Source organism: Embiotoca jacksoni, unplaced genomic scaffold, assembly GCF_022577435.1.
Source record: "Embiotoca jacksoni isolate LCO1_2020_lvr unplaced genomic scaffold, fEmbJac1.0.p SCAF_93, whole genome shotgun sequence".
Classification (NCBI taxonomy): Eukaryota; Metazoa; Chordata; class Actinopteri; family Embiotocidae; genus Embiotoca; species Embiotoca jacksoni.
The window spans coordinates 644,454-664,725 of record NW_027185451.1 but is presented as its reverse complement, the minus strand read 5'-3'; the positions used below and the strand labels follow the sequence as shown (position 1 = coordinate 664,725).

The window sequence follows — 20,272 nt, the reverse complement described above, 5'->3', positions numbered from 1 at the left end:
GCTGTTTCATCATGCAAAACATCAGGAAATAGTAAAAAAAAAAAAAAATTGAGCGCACTTCCTGGAGCAGTTTTTTTTTTTTTTTTTTTCCCGACCTATACTTCAAAACCTAAAAATATATAATTTACTATAATGTAGGACTGGGGGGGGGGGGGGGAACCAGCAAACTCTACCAGTTGGAAACATCACATATTACCTTTGTTTTGCTTCAAAACTAATTTAAACAATTATTTTTTTTGTATTATGTTCAGCTGAGTATTTAATTATTCAAATCATTTTTAAGTAGAAAAATGCTAAATCAAACATGAATAGTTGTGTTTGACGTGCATTTTTTTTTTAATAGGCTTTAATGGTTTGATCCAAGTAACACTACAACAATCAATTATCAAAAATGAATCAGGATGTCCATAATGAAAGTCAATAAATCAAACTGTTCTTCAGCTTCACATTTCTTCCATATATATATATATATATATATATATATATATGCAGATTAAGGTAACATTTCAAAAACACCTCACTGTCCAAACTGAGGGAGTTCTACAAAAGCTAATTATCTTTATTAATCTAACTGTCATGGGTGCTGTGTTACTCATAGCCAACTGAAATCAACAAGCTGAATCAGATCTTGCCAGTAAATCTTTCTGCACCAGAGTTTGTTTTCTCTTTTTAAAAAGGAGGGGAAGGGGGGAAGAAGGAGGGGGGGGGGGGGTGTTAGACCGATTATCTAATCATGAAGGTTCACTGCTGGCCAGCCAGTGATATTTCATTAGTCACCACTGCAAAGCGCTAAAACAGATGGTCCACATACTCCATTTCTCGGGGAAACGGCCTCCGCCAACGAGTGGGATTTTTTGGACAACTCAGATGTCACATTCACGTCTTTTCGTTTCTCAAACTGCTCGTTTCCATTCTCACGCTTTTACTGCAGCCGCGAAGTTTAGATATAGAGTTTCACTGGCAGGAGCTGACTGTAAAAAAAGAAAAGAAAAAGAAAAACAACCACCTTCAACTGATCTGCTCAGAGGAGGAAATATGAAACAGAGGAAGTGATAGCTCAATTCTAATTGTCAGTAAAAAAAAAAAAAAAAAAAAAAAAAAGTCAACTCTGGAGGAGTTTTGAAAAAACTCTGGCAAAAAGAAGGATGATAGAATAAACAGGGATATAAAACATTTGTTGTTGTTTTATGCTATAATATAACGCTAATGAGCAACAAGAAGAGATGAGATGCTACAATTATAACAGGAAGTTGTCAAATCATTATTAACATTTTCGATTACAACCCAAACATCTGTTTCATCCATTCAAAACTGCCAAGACCAAAGATTTTTTGTTTTGTTTATTTACAACAAAAAAAATACTATTTTAGAAACTAGTACCAACAAACGACTGATACTTTTGGTTCAAAACGGACTCAAACGATGGATTGATTATGAACATAATCCATACAGATTTTCTATTTCAGTGTTTCAATTCCGCAAAATATTTTCAAACTAATAGCAGTTTGCTCTCTATAATCTCTATAATCTCTGTAATCTCTATAATCGAATCTCTGAGGGAAAGAAGACAGTTTAAGTGAACTGTGAAGTTACAATAAAGTCAGCGAGGCCGTGCTCTGTGATTAATGATGAATAAACCTACAGGGGACCGATGGGAATCTGATGGTGCCTGACTGTCTTGGTGAGACGGAGGAGTAATATAACCCCCTCCCCAGCCCTCCACCCCCCCCCCCCCCTCATAAATCTCCTGGACCCATCAACCTGGTGAGAGCCTGGAATAGCCATCAGGTAAAAATCCACTTACTTCCCGTCTGCTCGCTGCTCGTCTGACACAACCGGCGACTCCTGGATGGAAAAAAGAAAACCCAACATGAATCTACGTCAAGTAAAAACACAAACATGTACGACATGTACGAGTTTGTGCCTTTCAAGTTTAATTCCAGTGTGTAAAAAGAAAGCGGTAGACAAACGGCGATGATTGCCTCGTTTAATAGTCGAATCTATAGGCGAGATAATTTGGTGCAATTTTCTCTCATTACAATCAAGTTGTTGAGACGGGGGAGAAACGGCAGCGCTGCAGTGTCCCCTGGGAAATGTGATATCGGCTAAATGATGTGGGGAATTCAAACTGTACATAATTACCTTGACCTATCCCCCACCGATGATTGCGCAACTTTAAAGTGTTTGAGAACATACAAGCAGAAAACCAGAGGGGAGGGGGGGGAGGGCGGGAGTCAAACACGGAGCAATAAACGGCACAAAATTTGTAGTAAAGCGGATAAAAAAAAAAAAAATCCCTAAAAAAAAAGGAAATAACTCTGATTTATGGGCGTCGAAAGGTAAAAGGGCCTTTTAAGGCCTCAAAATCACCGGGACAAAGGAAGACCATACTGCCTTTGTCTGGACAACACTGTACAATCATTCCTCAGCTTGTGTCTCGGCTGACTGGAGCGTAATGTTTAGGTAAAAACAGAGATGGAAGAAGCTCTCGAAATGCTCATAAAGATTCCCATCAATCATCCAGGAGGTACAACGTGAAAGAGAAAGCTGAACCTCGAATTACCCGAAGACTGAAGTAAAAGTGTTCAGCGTCATTCTGGGAAAGGAGACGCTGCGAGTAAAAGTCCTGTAGTACCAAACTGGATGAGGGTTTTTTTTTGTTTTTTTTTACCACAAAAGCACATGAAATGTCAGTAAAGTTGATTCTGAGAGTCAGTAAAAAGTACTCAGAAAAGTGAAAACTGCGTAAAATGCTTTCAGTAAAGATGAATTGTGTAATATGGTGTAAAGGAGGGAGTCAATAAAAAAAAAAAAAATTGGTAAGAAAAGGAGAAGAAAGAGCAAAGACGGTGAAATCACCATGTACCAACATAAAGTCTAATAAACATAAAGGGAACCTATAAGTGAAGAAACAAGTACCTCAGATTTGAGCTTTGAGTCCAGTTATTATTTTCTACTGCTGATAAATGTGTTTCACGATAACTTCGCGTTATTATGAATATCGTGAATGTAATTCACGACAAGGGGAGCTGCTTTGTGTCTGCTTATCGGTGAGGATAAGTGTGCCCCCCCCCCCCCCCTCCCTCAGAGAGGCAACGGGGTCACGGCGGGAGCTATTCCTGCCCCCCCCCACACCCCGCCACCGATGCAAACAATGTCTGGTGCAGCCTCCGACCCAGCTAACAAACACATTATTATTATTTGTGCCGTCGTCTTTACGATGAAATCCTTGTTTTTTTTTGTTTTGTTTTTTTTGTTTTTTTTGCTCCTTTGGATTGTGATGATTTCTACTTTTCAAAAAAAAAAAGGTACACATTGCTCAGAGAAGTCGTGTGTTCGGCAGTTTTAAGGACTGGTTGGTTGTGCTATAAAAAGCAAACTATATATATACAGAATATATATCAGTGTCACAAATTCCTAATGAGAACTAATGAGCGATGCCATTTTATTCATTAGTTTACTTTGATTGACAGTAAAGTACTTCCTCTATCTGAGCCGAGATCAAAAGGAACCTTTTTTTTTTTTTGCCTCAGTGACAAATGTCAAAGAACAGTTAAAAAAAACAAAAAAAAAAAACAGCAGACGGCGGTCCTGACTAAGGAACCCTCAGCTACAGTTTGTTTTTCTTCATCCTCCGTGATTTATCTGCGGCACGTTTCCCTCCCGGTGTTAAAACAACGACGCAATTAGGGGCTCGTCGACCGGTGTCAGGGGAGGACGCCGGCGACGCTGAAAGGTCAGGAGGTCAACGGCGGCATCTCGGGCGGTCGCGTCCGATGAAGGCTCTGATTGCGCGGCAGCTGTAAATGTCACCGGATACCACGGCGGGGAGTTTTTTTTGTCTCGGACAACGACGGGTTCAGAGGTCGGACAGGAGCCTCCGACAGGCGGCTCCCGGCTTTACGGGGGGCGGGGAGGTCAGGTCCCTTCGCGAGGCGCTCGCCGGGTCTCGGCTCAGGTTTCCTGCTCGCCTTCGCTCTCGTTGCGTTGTCAGCTGTCCGAGTCGGCGCGAAACGGCGTTGACTGCCGCGCGGACGAACGCCGCCGAGGACGGATCGAGTGTTTTTTACGCTAAAGGGGATCTCCTTCACTTAACGTCTTCTTAAGTCACAACTCTGAAACTCCTGACGTCCCCCCGTCCTCCTGGCCGTAACCTCTCATTAAGAGACGCTATAAGACGATGGCTAAAGGTCTTTATAGACTTCTTTTCTTTCTTTTTTTCGGAGGGAGGTCCATTTTTGCAATTAAAGGCAATCGACCAATCACGTCTTGAGAAGGTGGAACGAACGTCACATCGCGACTGAAGAATCTATTCCAAGCTTTTTTTTGTTTGTTGTTGGAGCAAATGTCGCAAAATCTGCACCGCCGGGGGAAACATTCGGAGGCGGGTGAATTTTAAAACTCGCTGACACCTCTTTTATAAGTGTGCCGAGTATAAGAATCAACCACGAAAAAAAAAAATGGATAATTACAATGTTTGGAAATATGGCACTTTGATAAAGACAATGATGTGTATGGGACAACAGCATTTACACATAGTTCAAGTAAAAACGAAACTTTGGTTCAACCCTTCCCCCCCATCTTAAAAAGAGGAACATATCAAATAAATATATATATATTTCAAAGTACTGTTGTCTGTTTTTCTTGGTTGTTTAAATAAAATAAAAAATAAAAACTTTGCACTATTGTTTTGTTAGATTTAATTTAATTATTCTATTTTATTTCATTGTATGTACTGTTCATTTTTATATTTAATATTTTTTTTACTGTTATTTTATTTCTTTCCTGTATCTATAAATGCTGCTGTAGTGAAAAAAAATTCCCCTTGGGGATGAATAAAGTATCTATCTATCCATCCATCCATCCATCCATCCATCCATCCATCCATCCATCCATCCATCTATCTATCTATCTATCTATCTATCTATCTATCTATCTATCTATCTATCTCCATCCATCCATCCATCCATCCATCCATCTACTGCTGTCTTGAGATATTATCAAAGAGCAGCCAGATGTCTCGTTTTATTCAACAAAGCTCTTAACATGAAGAAACAAAACCAGCAGATTTCCTCCTTCTCCAGATTATTTCCTGGACGTTTCTGGGCGGTTGAGTCTGTAAAAATGTCTCATGTAGCCGCGGCAGACATTAAACAATCTCTGTCACGGAGAGATGACAGCATGAATCTGGAAGAAGCATCATCATCTCTGCACGGCCGCGTCTTGAGCTGCTTCCTGAGACTCCGCGTGAGTCGTTCGCCTTCGTGACGCCGCTGCCGGGACACTTTACATGCACTTCCAAAATGAATTCAAAGTCATTTGGCCAAACCCTATTTCCTCCCAGTCAACCTCAATATATCCTACTTCCTGTATTTTACCTTCGCTATCTCAGCCTGAACAACTTCAGCATAAAAGAGGGAAATTACTGCCACATATATGCTGTTTCCTCTTTTTAAATACAAAATGTATAAAATGAAGAAGCACTTCTTTCCTTTGTGCATCTGTTATTCTCGGACTGCTCCCAGCTGCGGAGCCGTGATATCTGCTGCCATCTAGTGGTCATCTAAACACCCCCCCCCCCTCTCCACACACACAAAACTGGTTTTGTTGAGACTTTTAAATGTTCCAAAAAAAATCCGATGACATTAAAAACAACAGCTCCTTCCTCCCTAAACAATCTACAGATTCTTTAAACGGACAGAGGCGAAAACTCATGATTGTTTCTCGTCAGTTTTAATAAATAATTTGGAAAATAGTACTTTCTTCTGCGTCGTAATTGGACATTTTGAAGTCTCATTTGAAATAAGAGTTTGTAACTGCCAGATTTTGACCTGATGAAATAGAAACCTTTTTTTTTTTTTTTTAAATCCAGTAAAACTTAAGCCTGAGCATCATAACCTCAATTCAAGCACATCAATTCTTCTTAAATAACTAGTTATTCTTGATGCCAGGATTACAATTGTGAAAGAGACACACAAAACATTTTCTTCCTACAGTAAAAACTTAAAGTTATTGCACAGTACACTTTTGTCCAGAATAAAATGTAATTATTATATAAAAAAAAAACAACAAAAAAAACATTTAGATGTCAGAAGGAGATTTTAAGAAGTCCTTCCTGCAGCTTCTTTATAATCAGCTGAGAAGTGGAAAAACTTTCATTTGACTTGATTAAAAATGGCTTTGTGTTAATCGTGATTATTAAATGACAAAATCTTTCCGGATGAGTGTCTCTCAAATACTAAATTTGAATTATGTAAAAAAACTACATTTCATCTCTAGTCTTTGTACAAGAAAAAGACGAGTACCTCTGAATGTAGTTCGTCCTACAGTTTACTGGTAAGAGCTCAGAGGGCACATTGTTCGCACTGTTGCTTAGCTTCTGTTTTCTGTTCCAGTAAACGTCCCGCAGAGCTCGGCCTTCTTAACTTAACTCCTTTCTTAAGAAGACAAAAGGCGCCCTTTCGTTACCAAGCAGCACTTTTTATGTGTTGCGTCTGTAATCCAACCCGCCCTTTGCCGCGGTCTGTTTTCATCCTCCAACCTTTTCCTCTCAAAACTCGGCGGATTTTGAAACTCCTCCGATGAGAGATCTCCGCAAAACCCGATCAAAAACGCCCCCGCGCGGTTCGTCGCGTCCGCCGCCGCCGCCGTTCTCCTTCGAGAGCAAAACCCGATTCTCCGCTTCTCGCGAGCTCTCCTTCGCGAGAAGCGGACGATTCGGGCCCGGCGAGGCCGAGAGTCGGAGCGACCCGCGGCGCGTCGGGCCGCCGGATTTCTCTCTGAAACTGCACTGTTGTCGGAAGGAGGGCAGAAAGGCCGATTCGGAGGCGGCCGCAGGTCGTCGGCCCGTCGAGGCGAAGAGGAAAACGTCGCTTTTTCTACCGGATGTCGCGCGAGTGAGTCCCAGCGGGAAAGGCCCTCCGAAGTTCGTCACGTCGTACGCGCCGCCCGACGCTCTGCGGTCCGAACTGATGTTCGTGGAGACGGGAAAGTTTCCGTCCGGGCCTTATAGGAACCCCAAACCTCACGACTTCAGACCGGTGAGTGTTCCCTACGTACGTTACCTGCCTCGTGTATTTTGCACTCAAAACACTGAGGGACTCCCAGACTGACGGGGTCGCTCACGTTGTGCGTTTTAAGGCCGCAATATTTAGTTTGACCACCAGATGGTGCTACATGCAACATTATTGACCGTGTGCCGTCCACTATTTGCTTTTTAAATCGTTCACTTGCAGCTCGAGGAGGACCTTCCAGACGTAATAACTACGTATGAACGAGACCCTGGCAACCTGAAACTGAAATTAAAACACGTGGACACACGTGAGTGAAATAATCGGGACCTTTTTCCCCGTTTTTAATTCTTACCGGCTGCAGCTTTTGTCTTTGTGTTGTGAACTTTTTCTTGCTTCTTGAGCGCGACTCCACCGATTCGCTGAATCACTGAAACAAATGCCTTTTGTGTCGGTAGCTGAAAAGAATAAAAGGTTTATATATATAAATTTATACACCGATGTCTGATCTGCTGCAACCTTTATGAACCATCCCGACCCACTGAACCATCCCAGAGGCAAAGCTGCAGGTCTGCTGCAACCGCACTTTTATTTTTTTAAGCTCGCTTATTTATTTCAACGACTGTTTTTAACGTTTCAATCGCTCGTTCTTAATTGTATTTAAATGTCCCTTTTTCTTTTGCCTGATGTTTTGATGCTTTTCATGGTTTTATGTGAAGCACCTTGTTGTTGAAATGAATGAAACTCACCCTAACGTGTCCTGTTCAGTCCAAAAAAACCAAAACAAAACAAAACAAAAACATCTAAATGAACCTCACTTCTTTTCCAGTGCAGACGACCAGATCTGAGACCGACTTCGCCACCAGAGACGCTACGACGCGGATGGACACGTTTAAACCCGCGGAGCCGAAGTGGGACGGGGACCTCGTCCTCCCTCCGCTGCCCTGGCCTCCGAAATCAGCCTCCTACACCGTCAGTTAAGTTTTGTTTTTTTGTTGTTGTTTTTTTTTAAACATCACATCTGCCTCAATTATCGCTTCTCTCGTCCAACTCGCTCGGAAAGGGCTCGGATCACGTACTCATTATGCAGATCGGTGCGCCGTACGATATCCCCCAAGGACACGCGCGCCCGCGAATTACGACGCGGCGGTGACCTTACAGAAACGCGACGCCTCGTCGCAGATGAAACTCTCCAGCGGGAGAAAATGAAGTGGTCTTCAACGTTAAAGTGCCACTTCACACGTCGACGATAACCATCCGGGAATAACCAACGTCACGGCTGAAGTGTAAACGCGTGCCGTTTTTGTCTCCGAGCGACCGATCTGAATGGAAATTTCAAACGCTGATCGGATAATCACGAAGTAGCGCTCGCTAAAAGTTCATATGGAGAAAAAAAAAAAAAAAAAAAAAAATATATATATATAGATGGCCGTGTTCTTTGAGTCCGTCTAACAGGACAAGGGATTTAAAAAAAAAAAAAAGATTTAACAATAGACAGGTTGGAGTTAGAGCTTTAATTAACTCTATTTCACAGAGACACCAACGAAGAAGAGGAGCGTACAGCGCGTTTCTGGACCGCGTGGAAGAGAAACTGTGCAGAAGCTGGAAAAAATAAATCACGATCATCGATTTTCCCTTTTTTTAAAAAAAATTTTTAAATTTTTTTTTAAAAGTTGTTTCCAAAACGATCGTATTTGCTTAATACGTAAATATTTAGAATAAGTGCTGAATCTGTTTGTTCGAGAGTCCGTTTCATACAATCTAACTAAGAGGGTTAAGTTTGTTTATTATCCAGTTTTGTTTTTTGCTGTTTTATCATTATTTCATTTTTGAAAGGATTTATGATTGACAGCCTGTCAGCTCAATCTTCAGTGATCTCCCCGACGACATGAGGAGAATCTGCCAAATGTCTCTCATCAGCTTCACTGCGGCGGGTTAATGCGGATTTTAGACCCCAGTGAGTCCTAATACAGCCGAGTCAGCGCACTGAGTGAAAATTTAATACTTGTGCATTATTAAGTACCGAATAAATCACTATCAGCGACAACCCAAGTACTTGGGCTGAAAAAAAAAAAATGCCCAAGAGTACAACATCATTTTTTTTTTTTAAAGTACTTAATATTCAGATATTGTTAAGTCCACTGACAGCTGCTCAGTCGGTATCCGTCGAGAATTATAAACACGAGAAGCCTGCACATGTTCGACGCATATCTGGAATAGCTGAGCGTGTGTCATCTGCATAACTCGCACACTAAATATACAATGAAAGAGACATCGGTCACTGCATTAAATCACCATGACGACACACCCTGCTCGTCACCGGGAATGTCACTCCGCCTGCTCAACGGGAATATACGGTTGGAGTTGAATTTTGTGTAATATTTAATATCTTATTGTTGTTACATTCCAACTAATTGTGACCCGCTTGGTGAAATCTGGTGAATATCTTATTTACGACGAGACTGAGCTAGCTGAGCAGTTTAGTGTTTCTATGTGCTTTTATTGTGAAAAGCAATAAAAACGGACTGGATCGCGTCTCTGTTGCTAGGGTCGTTGCTAAGCGTCGGACTACTTCCTGGAGTGGTAAACGCGTACGTTACGTTCGCCTCTGCTGACGCGACTGATTGTTTTCCAGCTGTTGGTCTTACCCTCCCTCCCCCATATGTGTTGCCATGGAAACGGAGATCACGCCAACAAAAAAGGTTACCCGTGTTGAGAGCGAACGGCCCCACGAGATGACTACATTTTTGTTTACATATTTTATTTAGTTGGTAACTTGTTGTGCAATCGCAATATTACACGAGAGGGTGCTTTAGCGAATACTTTACTCAATTTTATTTCGCTTGTTCTTTGGTATTGGTATTTTATTGGTATCTCAGAGCTGTTGAACAAACTACCCGTTAGATATCAGTTAATACTTTTAAAAGAAAGATTAAAAAAAACATAAATCTCTTTACGTCCGCCTTTAAACTAGTTACTCTTGAAGCTCTCTTGCGCTTTGAACTACTGCGCCTTTTAAAACGCGTATTGCTTATTTTATATTCTAACTCTATTTTTGTTTAATTTTATGCATTTGATCTGTTTCTTATGCATCTCATTTCTTTTCTATATTTTTTAAATGTTCCTTTATATCTGTTTTTATGTGAAACACTGCACGTCATTCTCTCGCTGTAAAACGCTTTGAGCTGCATTTATTGTATATACAAATAAAGTTTCTTATTATTTCTTACTTTTTATTTTATTTTATTTTTTTTACATTGGTTCTCCATTCTTTGTCCAACTGCAGGATGGCTGGGGACATGTCCCCGTCCCCCCCCTGCCCTAAACTGACCTAGAAATAGTTCCGTAAACAAACGAGAGGCAGGTGACGTCATTCGGTGGATTTAGAGGCCAGTTCGTGTTTGTTGTCTTTCACGCGCGACAGGCAGCAGTGAGCGTGCATCTTTTTTGTTTTGTTGTTGTTTTTGTTTTTCCTGCTCGCGGACCAATCAGTTTAAACAAAAACACGAGGATGAATGGGGCGGCGCTGTTCACACACACACACGATGACGTAGACTCCCTCTATCTGTCCCAACACACACAAACGGTCCAGAAAGAGAAAAGACCCCCCCCCCCCCTCAAAAAAAACAAATGGTAGGTTCCGTTTTAACGGCTACTAACGTCTTCGTCTCGTGCGGCTACTAAGCTTCAACTACTGCGGAGTGTCTGTAAATGTTATTACCGTTTAATAATACGGCTATATAAAAAAAAAAAACACCCCGCCGACTTGTATGATAAAGTGTCACGGTGAGTACCGTTAAGAAATATATTCCGGGGTTTTTCTCGCGCTTCGGCGGTACAAGAAATGTCTCACGAACCCGTCATTTCAAAGCAAAGAAAGTACCGTTTTCGGTGCCTTTAAAGTTGAAGCAACGTAACGGCATGCGCCTTCTGCCGCTTAACGGGGAAATGAGTTGAAGTCGCCTCTCTCCGGCTTGTGTTTTTAATGTGTTTATTATTGAGATGAGATGACAGACTGGGCTGCCTCTCGTTTGGTGGGTGGAAAAGCCGCGACGTAGTGATTTCTAAAGTTAAAATGGTGTGACAGACAGCCAGAGCAACAGGTGATCCTCGTTCCCGGGTTAGACGCGCGATTGACAGCTGCGTTGAGCCAATCAGCTGACAGAGTGTGGCGCGCGAGCACCAATCGCGTGCTCCCCGCAGTGTCTGCGTGTGGGCGTTGTTCCAGCCTCGGGCAGGCGCGCGCGCACACGCGCACGCACGCACACACACACACACACACACACACACAGCAGCAGTGTCATCAGCGGTAGATCCACACGGGACACCGAGGACACCGAGGACAAACAGGGAGGGTTTAGCTCTCTGTCTCTGGCGAGGATTTTTCTTTTTCTTTTTTTTTTTTTTTGTTGCTGCCGTCGTGGCGGAAATAAGAGGAGGAAATAACACCGTGTGCTGAATGACCAGGCTGTGTTTGGAAGAAGGACAGCGTTGCTTTTCTTTTTCAGGGAGGATTTAGGTTTAACGTTTTCTCCACAGATGCCTCAGACTGGTAGGTAAACATATTCTGGGCTGGGAATAATAATTGGGGAAAAAAAAAAAAATAACACGTTTACCTGCAATGTAGATTTAGTGTCACGTCACAACCTGAAAAGAGACTGAACTGTAAACTATTAATTATGGATATGGTGTTATATTAAAGCAACAGTAAGGCGGTGACACTTCAGGGTCCAAGAGATGTAACAGTGGGGATAACACCACATTCATTTCCACTTGTTCACTACATTTATTAATTAAGGCAGCCGTGAACTTAATATTGGGTGACTTCAGACTTATTACAAATGTGGAATGAGGTAAATAAAACATATTTTCAGTCCCGGTAGGTAGTAAGTAATATATAAACATAATAAATGGCAGGCTAGATATGATGTTTAGCTCAAAGCCTGCATTGTCTTTAAGTGGACTTTTGACCGCTCGGAGTGAAACAACAACAAAAAAAGGGATTTCCTCCACATGTTTGGTCGTTATGTACACCTCATAGCATTCCTCGGAGAAATAATTCATGCAAAGCACCAGACTAATGTGTTGTCACGTTTTTCAATATAAAAATTAATCCGTAAACGATATTTCGCCTTTTAGGTTTGTGTTTGCTGGCGTCTTTTGGCCACTAGGGGGCAGCTGAACGAGCAGAAAACTCGATATCTGATCATGAAGTCATGTTTATGTTGGATGTGTTAGGTATCAGTTTTGTTTTTCAGGAAATATTGGAGCAACGTTAACTTTCATTTGGAGTCCGTCCACCGAACAAATACAATTGACTTTGATTTTAGTTCTGTTTTTGGTCTCCGATTAATATTAGTAGTTTTACGAGATGCCTGTCTGCTCTGTGAAAACGGTGGATGTTGAGATCCATTGCAGTCATTTGATCCACTGTTGGAATATGCTTCTGATTTCACCCACCGTAATGTGAAATATCCTTTCAGGTAGCTGCTGCAGTCATTTTGGAATATAAGCGACTCTTGAGGACGACTCCTGGTGGCTCGAGCTTTCCTCCCCCCCCCGCCCAAAAAAAAAAAAAATCGCCTCTCCTCCTTCCCCATGAGGAAAGATGGGGAATGGATTGTCGGAACAACCTAGCCTCCTCTCGAGCATCCCGTTCTTCCAGTCCTTTCACATCGCCATCCTCGGACTGGACTCGGCCGGGAAGACCACCATCTTGTACCGACTGCAGTTCAACGAGTTCGTGAACACGGTGCCCACCAAAGGTTTCAACGCCGAGAAGGTCAAAGTGTCCCTGGGGGGCCACAGGGCCGTGACCTTCCAATTCTGGGACGTCGGCGGTCAGGAGAAGCTCCGCCCCCTCTGGAAGTCGTACACGAGATGCACGGACGGCATCATATTCGTGGTGGACTCGGTGGACGCGGAGCGCATGGAGGAGGCCAAAACCGAGCTCCACAAAATCGCCAAGACCTCCGAGAACCAGGGAGTGCCCCTGCTGGTGGTGGCCAACAAACAGGACTTGAGGCACTCCCTGGGGCTGCCTGAAATCGAGAAACTGCTGGCGCTGAAGGAGCTGGGCCCCGCCACGCCGTGGCACCTGCAGCCGGCCTGCGCCATCATCGGAGACGGGCTCCGGGACGGCGTGGACAAACTCCACGACATGATCCTGAAGAGGAGGAAGGCGCTCCGGCAGCAGAGGAAAAAGAGATAAACCCCGTCGTGGGAATAGACTCGTCCGGTGTCTTTAATGTGAAGGAAAAAAAAAAAAGTTGTTGTTTTTTATGTTGTTGTTGTTTTGTTTTTTTTTCCTGGGTGGATTTCAAGGTTCTGCTGCAGGTCGACATTCAGTACGCTGAGTTTTATCAGTCCCAAAAAAAACAAAACAAAAAAAGAAACATGAGCTTTAGGATCCCCCCCCCCCCCCCCGTCTTTGGTCTCGTTCGTTGAAGCTGTCGGATCAGGAAGTGAACGTAAAGGAAATACAGTATGAAGATGAGAAAGTTTCAGACACGTGTGGATAACGTTGAAGAGAAGAGTTTCTATGGATTCAAAACAAAACAAAAGCAGAGGGTTCGGGGTCAGGAAGGGCGATGGAAGAGGTTTTTAAGGACGCTTGTATGATTATTTGTTTTTTTGAGCGGCTCGTTCCAAAACATCATCACCAAAAAAACAAAAAAAGAATTTAAGAAAAGGACTTTGACAAGTTGAAGGATTATTCAGTAAAACAATGTTTTGTTTGACTGTTTCACGTCAGTATAATTTTGATTTCTTGTTTTTTCTTTTTTTACACTGGACTTTCTCTGTGAAAGAAAAGTATTATCATGCATTATAGCATTGTTATGGATTTGCTTGCTGTCTTTATAGCGCATCTTTTACAGTTTTTTTTTTCCAAAGCACTTTAGATGATCACTTCATACAGAGTTTACAGTTCTTAAATAGATCATATTGTGTTGGATTTTGCAGAAATATTTGGACAAAATGCAGCGAGATGCTACTTGTACAGTAGTCATTGTCGTTAGACAGGTTATGCATTTATGTTTTGCTAAATAAAACATGTTTAGAGCAATATTGAGCGTTGTATGGCGGGTATTATTATTTGAACTTTTTCCATTGAAAAGCTCGTATTTAAAAAAAAAAATAATTCAGGACTGAAACCTTCGATTCATTTCGGCGACAGGAAGCCTGAGCTTTTTTTTTTTTAGAACAAGGAGCTTGTTTAGTATCCGTATGTTATTGTTCACGATAAAATGAAGCCTATTCAGCTGGTGGAGCTCAGCTATGTGAAAAAAAATTCAGACTTTTTTTTGTTGGGGGGGGGGGGGAGGGGGGGGGGATTTATTTGAAACATTTCTCAAAGCCAGAAGACTTTTTACAGGGACGAGTTGTTGTGTCACACGTGGCGCTTCCAAAGGGGTTTCCTAAAAAAACAACAACAACAAAAAAAACCACCAGCTCAGTCAACCTAACCTCTAATTATCACTAGCAAAAGAAAAATAAAATCTTCTTTGGTTTCACGCGGCTCGAGCAGTAATTGTGCTGACACGGGAACACCGCCCGAAACTCTGTAAATGATTGTGTGCAATCGTGCCTTATCACGACTTGTATTTCTCAAGACAACGTTTCTGACGAGTTAACGACACGCAGAGACATGAAAAAGAAAAAAAAAGAAAAAGACTTAGTCCGTCTACGCACACGAGAATCGACGCCTCGTATTAAACGTTACAACACAAAAAAATAAAACTAGCTCGCTGTAGTAAAACAAAACTTCAGTGTTTTGTTTCCTTCTGGAGCTCAGACAGGTTCGGCCTTCGGGGCGTCGAAAAAAATGTTGTCGGGTCGGTCTGGACCCGGTACAACAGGCTGGGGCAGGAGACTGTACAGCCCGAGGGGGGGAGGGAGTGGTGGAGGGGGGGCGAGGGGGGAAGCGGGGGGGGGGGGGCATTACTGAGTATTTGTGGACCGGGTCGGCGGCGGATATTTCGCCCGGCTCATTCACGCCACTTGTGCCCCCCCCCCCCCCCCACCCCCCGCTCCCCCCCCCGTTCCTTTGAAACAATTAATGACTGTACGCCCCGACGGGCCGGCGCAGCAGCTGGCTGTTCAAAATAACTCGTTAAGCTTTTGAATCACCCCAAAACTTCCCCTGCGTATAAATATCTGTTCCAATTAGATGTCATTAGATTTAAGAATAGAAAAAAAAAAAAATCAACAAATCATTGTCCCTGTCAGTGCTGGGTTTCACAGAGAAAGAGACTTTCTAAAAAAAAAATAAAAAAAAATGAACTTAATGGAACATGTTCTGGTGAATTTGAATATTTTTCTGTGGCTTTTTTTGTTTTACAGGGATTAAAAGCAGAAGGGAACAGGAATTAATAACAAGCAGGAGGGGTTAACTTGAGGTTTTGTGGCACCATCTTTTTCTTTTTTTTCTTTTCTTTTGTCACATGTTGATGACTCATGTTTTTGTATTTGGAAGTCCCAGGTGCTGCTTGTTTGCCAAAGGAAGGAAACTCCAAAGGGCAAAAGGCATTTTCACACTTTTCCTGATTCTATTTCCCTTTTCTGTGTGTGTGTGTGTGTGTGTGTGTGTGTGTGTGTGTGTGTGTGTCCTGCTTTATAATGTACCTCAGGTCATTTCCTTTGATCTACACACCCACCAGGTGATTTATGATAGTTGTTGGTCCTGTACGTCCCTCGCGCTTTATTTTTGCTTACACAGTTTAAAAAAAAAAAAAAAAAAACTCCCTCTGCTTGATTATATATAAATAATCACTTTCCCCCCTGTATGTAGGAAAAAAGGCCTCCTCGGTTCCTCTTCTTTATCCCTTCAGTGAAAAGTGGATTAGGGTGAACAAATCTCTCGCCCCGGGGCCAACCCCCGTTAACCCCATTAACGTCAGATGGTGCGTTTTGGGCACCGGAAGACTTTTAACCAACATTAAATTAAAAAAAAAACAAAAAAAACAACGACTTGTTTGGAGCAGCTCCATTACTGCTTTTTATACCGTCTCAGCTGTTCGAAGCGTTATTTTTTCTAGGTTGGGCGGCATACATGCCGAACACTGAACATGTTGAACGTGAACAACATGTTCTGCTGCTTGAGAACAGATTTGTTTTTTTTTGTTTTCCACCTGTGGTGGAGCCACACAGCGGGAGGAGCCACCGGAGGTTTTCTCCACATGTTTTTTATCTCTGGAATGATTTCCTCGGTGTTGCTCAAACACGGTTAACGCCCTCCGCACGGAGAAAACACAACTTGTCCGGTCGCACGGACACTTTTACAGGTTCACTAACCGCAGTTTTCCACCAAAAAACAAACCACCTTCGAGGGTTTTCTGTCCATATTTAAACAAACCACCTTCGAGGGTTTTCTGTCCATATTTGAACTTTTCGATGGTACTCGCCCGTCAAATTTGTATCTATAATTTTGAACAAAACTATTTTTAACAACCAAATACAGCCCGCCGCATGTTATCGAGACTCGAGGCTCAAATTTTGGGACGCGCTGGTTTCGAGAGCGAACGTCCCGCTCCGAGCGTCGCAGTACGCAGCTTGTTATGCCAATAAACAGTCTTTTAATTGTTCTTCTTTTATGAAGTGAAGACGAAAATGAAATCACACCGACGGTAGAAGTCTCAAAATCGGGACTTCCGCCGGGCTTAAATAGAGATGAAACGTAAAATATGTGGCTGGGGTCAGAATAAGCGTGAAGTCTGAACGTGAGCGCGTGCTGCGAGTGCCTTCTTCGACCTTGAACCCCCGAGGTACAAGGTTAACGCTCCGCCGCATCGAGCTCAGGTTAACTGCAAAAGAATCCAGTAAAAAAAAAATCTAAAGCCTCCTTTTTTTTTTTTTTAATCACACGTGGTGCAATTTGAAACTGCGTACGTTGAGGCCGTTCTTCTTGCGCGGTCCGCGACGCAGTAACGTCGGTGTCGAGCTGCGCTCGCCCAGAAAAAGCCAGTTTTTCTCCTGCGGTTGTTTTTTTTTTCTCTTATTCTGCTGAGTTTTGAGATTTATCCCGTTGCGTTACTTGAAAAAAAAAAAAACAACAGAAAAAGGAGGGGGGGGGGGGACACTGATATATATATGCATACACTCCTGGGCTGCTTATTATGCCACGTTATCGTGACGGGATTCATTTTTTTTTCTTTCCCCGGTCTATTGAGAGCGAGTGGCCTATTTACATGTGAATTCCTCCCGCAGCCCTGCGAAAGTAATAGTGAACGGGGCCACCTGCAAGGGGAAAGGGGGGAGGAGGAGGAGGAGGAGGAGGAGGGTTGAGGAGCTGCAGAAGCGCACTCCTGTTTTCTTTGGTGCAGAGAAGAGAAGCCGCCTGGTTTCATTCAAAAAAAAAAAAAAAGATTTGTGATTCAAAAATCGCAATTATTCTTGCAGGCAGCTACGATCTTCTTCCGGCGCGTGAAAATAGGTTTAAAGCGCAACGGATGCCCTCGAGGGGAGGTTGCCCGAAGAGTCGGAGGGGTTCGCTCCGTACGCCTTTGCGCGCTTTTAGGCTACGAAGGCGCTGACTTGGAGAGTTTTTGGTTAAACGCGGAAAAAGTCCGGCGTCCCCGCTTCAAACCGTGAGAGATGAGGCTCAGATGAGAAGTTGAATGTCGTCCGCGTGCAGGTTTTTATTGTCTCGTTTTTTTTTTTTTCGTACCGTTTGATTGACGGGCCTGCGGCGCGGTCGGCTACAGGCGGGCTACCTTACCCCCCGTCCCAAATATGGTCACTCCTGCCACCAAAATCTGTACGTGCGTAAAAAGGACTTTTTTTTCATTCTCTCCTTCCGACGTTGGCCCTCGAACCCTCCGAGAGTTGCCCTCACTCAACGTCCACGATGCACCCGACGCCCAGACGTCAGATCTGGTCCACAAAGAGCCGTGGCCTCCCCGCTCCAGTCTGGGTATTGTGAGGCACGGGCGTGTGATAATCTGTCTTTGGTCTTGTTTGGGCACGAGGGATTACGGTGGGGTTTAGGCCGCGGTCCCCCCCCCCCCCCCCCCCCTCTCCCTCTCTCCCCCCGGGCGCTTTATGTTTTGCACACTGACTGATGGGGAAATTTGCGGCGACCAGCGGTCTCGAGAGTCGTTGGGTTTCGTCACTCGACGGGTGAACGCCCCCTCCACCCCCTCCACCCCCGGGAACAGTTTCAAGATTGTAGGTTGTAGATTTGGCGCTTTGTTCAACCGGCGAGGGGTTCTGTGGTTTCGTCGAGTTTGAAATGAATTAACTCAAGAGAAAGACATGAAATAGCGCAATTTTTAACGAAACAAAACCCCAAAACAAAACATTTGTGAACACAAATCTGTCAAACTACAGGAAGAACCGTGAGCATAAGTTTGAATGACGCGTTTCGGCATTTTAAAGCAGAGGGAAAGAAAAACAAAGTTGGATGAAAAACAATGTACGTATCTATGTAAAAATAAAAGAATTGTATTTACATGTGCCCTAAAACATAAATACCCACAAACAGGGTGAAAATCTGAGAGCTATCGACATTGTATTGAAAGAAGAGATTTGAGGCAAAAAAAAATGTCACATGGTCTTTTTGTATGTTTTATTTTTTTGTGAATGAGGACACGGGACAGTCGTCCAGACGCTCTGCTTTCCGCGTGCTAATTGAAATTCAAATCAGATACGGTCTCTGATTCACCTAAGGGCCTCTGGGCGCTATCGCCCACCACCACCACCACCACCACCACCGAAATGAATCACAAACCCAAAACAGAAGAAGAAGCCTTGTCAGAGGTTCACGCGGAGGTCACGCGCATAACTCCTCTCCTGAAATGTTTTAATTGCGTGTCTGCTTTGTGAGATAGTGTAACGGTCCAGAAGAGGGAGCGGAGGGGATGAAACGTGGCCAAGGTCAGAAGCGGGATGAGAACGGATGTTTTATTGCGCGCCTGTCGTGAGTCACATGGGTGACACGCAGGCTCGGGTTGCACCACCCATTCGTAAAACCATCACCAAGTAAAACCGTCACCAAGTTTACGAGCAAAAGGGGCCGTCCGGAGCTGGTTTTAAATTCACGTTTTACTAAGTCTGGTTGCATCAGTGAAAGACTGGAAGAAAAGTAAAGACTTCTAGCAGCACTAGATGTAATGTAAAAAAAAAGGAAAAAGAAGCACCTCAGGAGGCCGAACAGTAAATCAAACCTTACGTTTTTGTAGGTAAATAGGACTTTTTTTTTTTTTTTTTTTGTGGAAATATATACTGTAGTGCGTTTTAAGGTTTGTAGTATTTATACACGTCATGATAAAAAGATATATTTACTGCCAATATTTTATAGTGATGATGTAAAAAAATAAACAATTCCATGGGATGATTTGTTTAATATAAAAAAAAAAAATCTGTAAGCATTATCAAATCAAATTATAACAAATTTGGATAGCCGAAAGTGTTCTGAAAAAAACACAAGATATAGCATGAATGGTTAGCCCCTATACTGACCACGTTATGAGTTTAAGGGTTAAAGTGAAATACCACCGATGACCACTAGGGGCTGGCTCCAGCATGGTGTCCTTATGTCTCAAAGATATTTGCGTTTGACTGCCTGCCTGATTTAATTGACGTGGTAAAAGTGGGCGGGGCTTAGTGTCCTCATGTTGACACTTAGATCCGCCCCTCGCTCCTCCCCAGTTTGTCCAAATATGGGGATGGCCAAAATGCTTCAAAAAGAAAAGTTATAAACTCATAGCCGATGGCACATTGCGTTTCATTTTAAGTATATTGCACGTTTGTAAAACAATAAAAGGAAAAGTAGACTACAGGTAGGAACGATTTTAAACTTCCAGCTGCAGTTTTTTTTAACTTGTGTCATTAGTCGGTGTGTGGATACGATTCTCGAGCCTTTTGGGAAGTCAAGTATACGTTGCTGCTTTCAATGACCCACTTTACATCACCTCCAAATCAAATTGTCCTTATTGGACACACGTTGGACGGTTTAATTGAATCTGCAGCGAGAACGACACCGTTTCATTCCGCCACTAAACGAGAGCCGTCCATGTCTATCCACTCCGATTTGACGTTTTCCCCCTCTCGCTTGACCTCCTCTCGGTGTAAACAGCACGACCCCCACCGACCTCCCCCCCCCCCATGCCGGCATTAACACTGACGGAGGTATTTTAAACAGCCACAACACGAGAGAGAGAGAGAGAGTCTCGACGAGGAGTCCATTAACTGCAAAGAAAGGCGAAGCTGAATAATGAACCGGGGCCCTTTTTTTAGCTGGGATGAGGAAGAGGAGGAGGAGG

The 20,272-nt window shown here is 43.2% G+C and overlaps 2 protein-coding genes across 4 annotated transcripts; both read left to right on the top strand.

Moving 5' to 3' along the window:
• Window positions 1-6,581: 6,581 nt before the first annotated feature.
• cunh7orf78 (chromosome unknown C7orf78 homolog) lies at window positions 6,582-10,239 on the top strand. The gene is made up of 4 exons (XM_069141920.1): window positions 6,582-7,040; window positions 7,236-7,320; window positions 7,840-7,982; window positions 8,545-10,239. The coding sequence occupies exons 1-4, from the start codon at window positions 6,582-6,584 to the stop codon at window positions 8,623-8,625; spliced, it is 768 nt and encodes a 255-aa protein (XP_068998021.1). The 3' UTR covers window positions 8,626-10,239.
• Window positions 10,240-10,655: 416 nt separating this feature from the next.
• On the top strand, window positions 10,656-14,080 carry arl4aa (ADP-ribosylation factor-like 4aa). 3 transcript variants are annotated; one of them, XM_069141905.1, is made up of 2 exons: window positions 10,656-10,796; window positions 12,494-14,080. In XM_069141905.1, the coding sequence occupies exon 2, from the start codon at window positions 12,619-12,621 to the stop codon at window positions 13,219-13,221; it is 603 nt and encodes a 200-aa protein (XP_068998006.1). In that variant the 5' UTR covers window positions 10,656-10,796; window positions 12,494-12,618; the 3' UTR covers window positions 13,222-14,080. The 3 variants fall into 3 exon arrangements, with proteins under 3 accessions (XP_068998006.1, XP_068998007.1, XP_068998005.1); XM_069141906.1 differs by lacking the exon at window positions 10,656-10,796 and adding an exon at window positions 10,828-11,562 and having other exon boundaries at window positions 12,498-14,080; XM_069141904.1 differs by lacking the exon at window positions 10,656-10,796 and adding an exon at window positions 10,828-11,566 and having other exon boundaries at window positions 12,498-14,080.
• Window positions 14,081-20,272: the final 6,192 nt, after the last annotated feature.

Coding starts and splice junctions, on each gene's coding strand:
- cunh7orf78 (XM_069141920.1), top strand. CDS start 6,582: ATGAGAGATCTCCGCAAAACCCGATCAAAAACGCCCCCGCGCGGTTCG. Junction 7,321..7,839: donor ATTAAAACACGTGGACACAC/GTGAGTGAAATA, acceptor CTTCTTTTCCAG/TGCAGACGACCAGATCTGAG. Junction 7,983..8,544: donor CGAAATCAGCCTCCTACACC/GTCAGTTAAGTT, acceptor TCTATTTCACAG/AGACACCAACGAAGAAGAGG.
- arl4aa (XM_069141905.1), top strand. CDS start 12,619: ATGGGGAATGGATTGTCGGAACAACCTAGCCTCCTCTCGAGCATCCCG.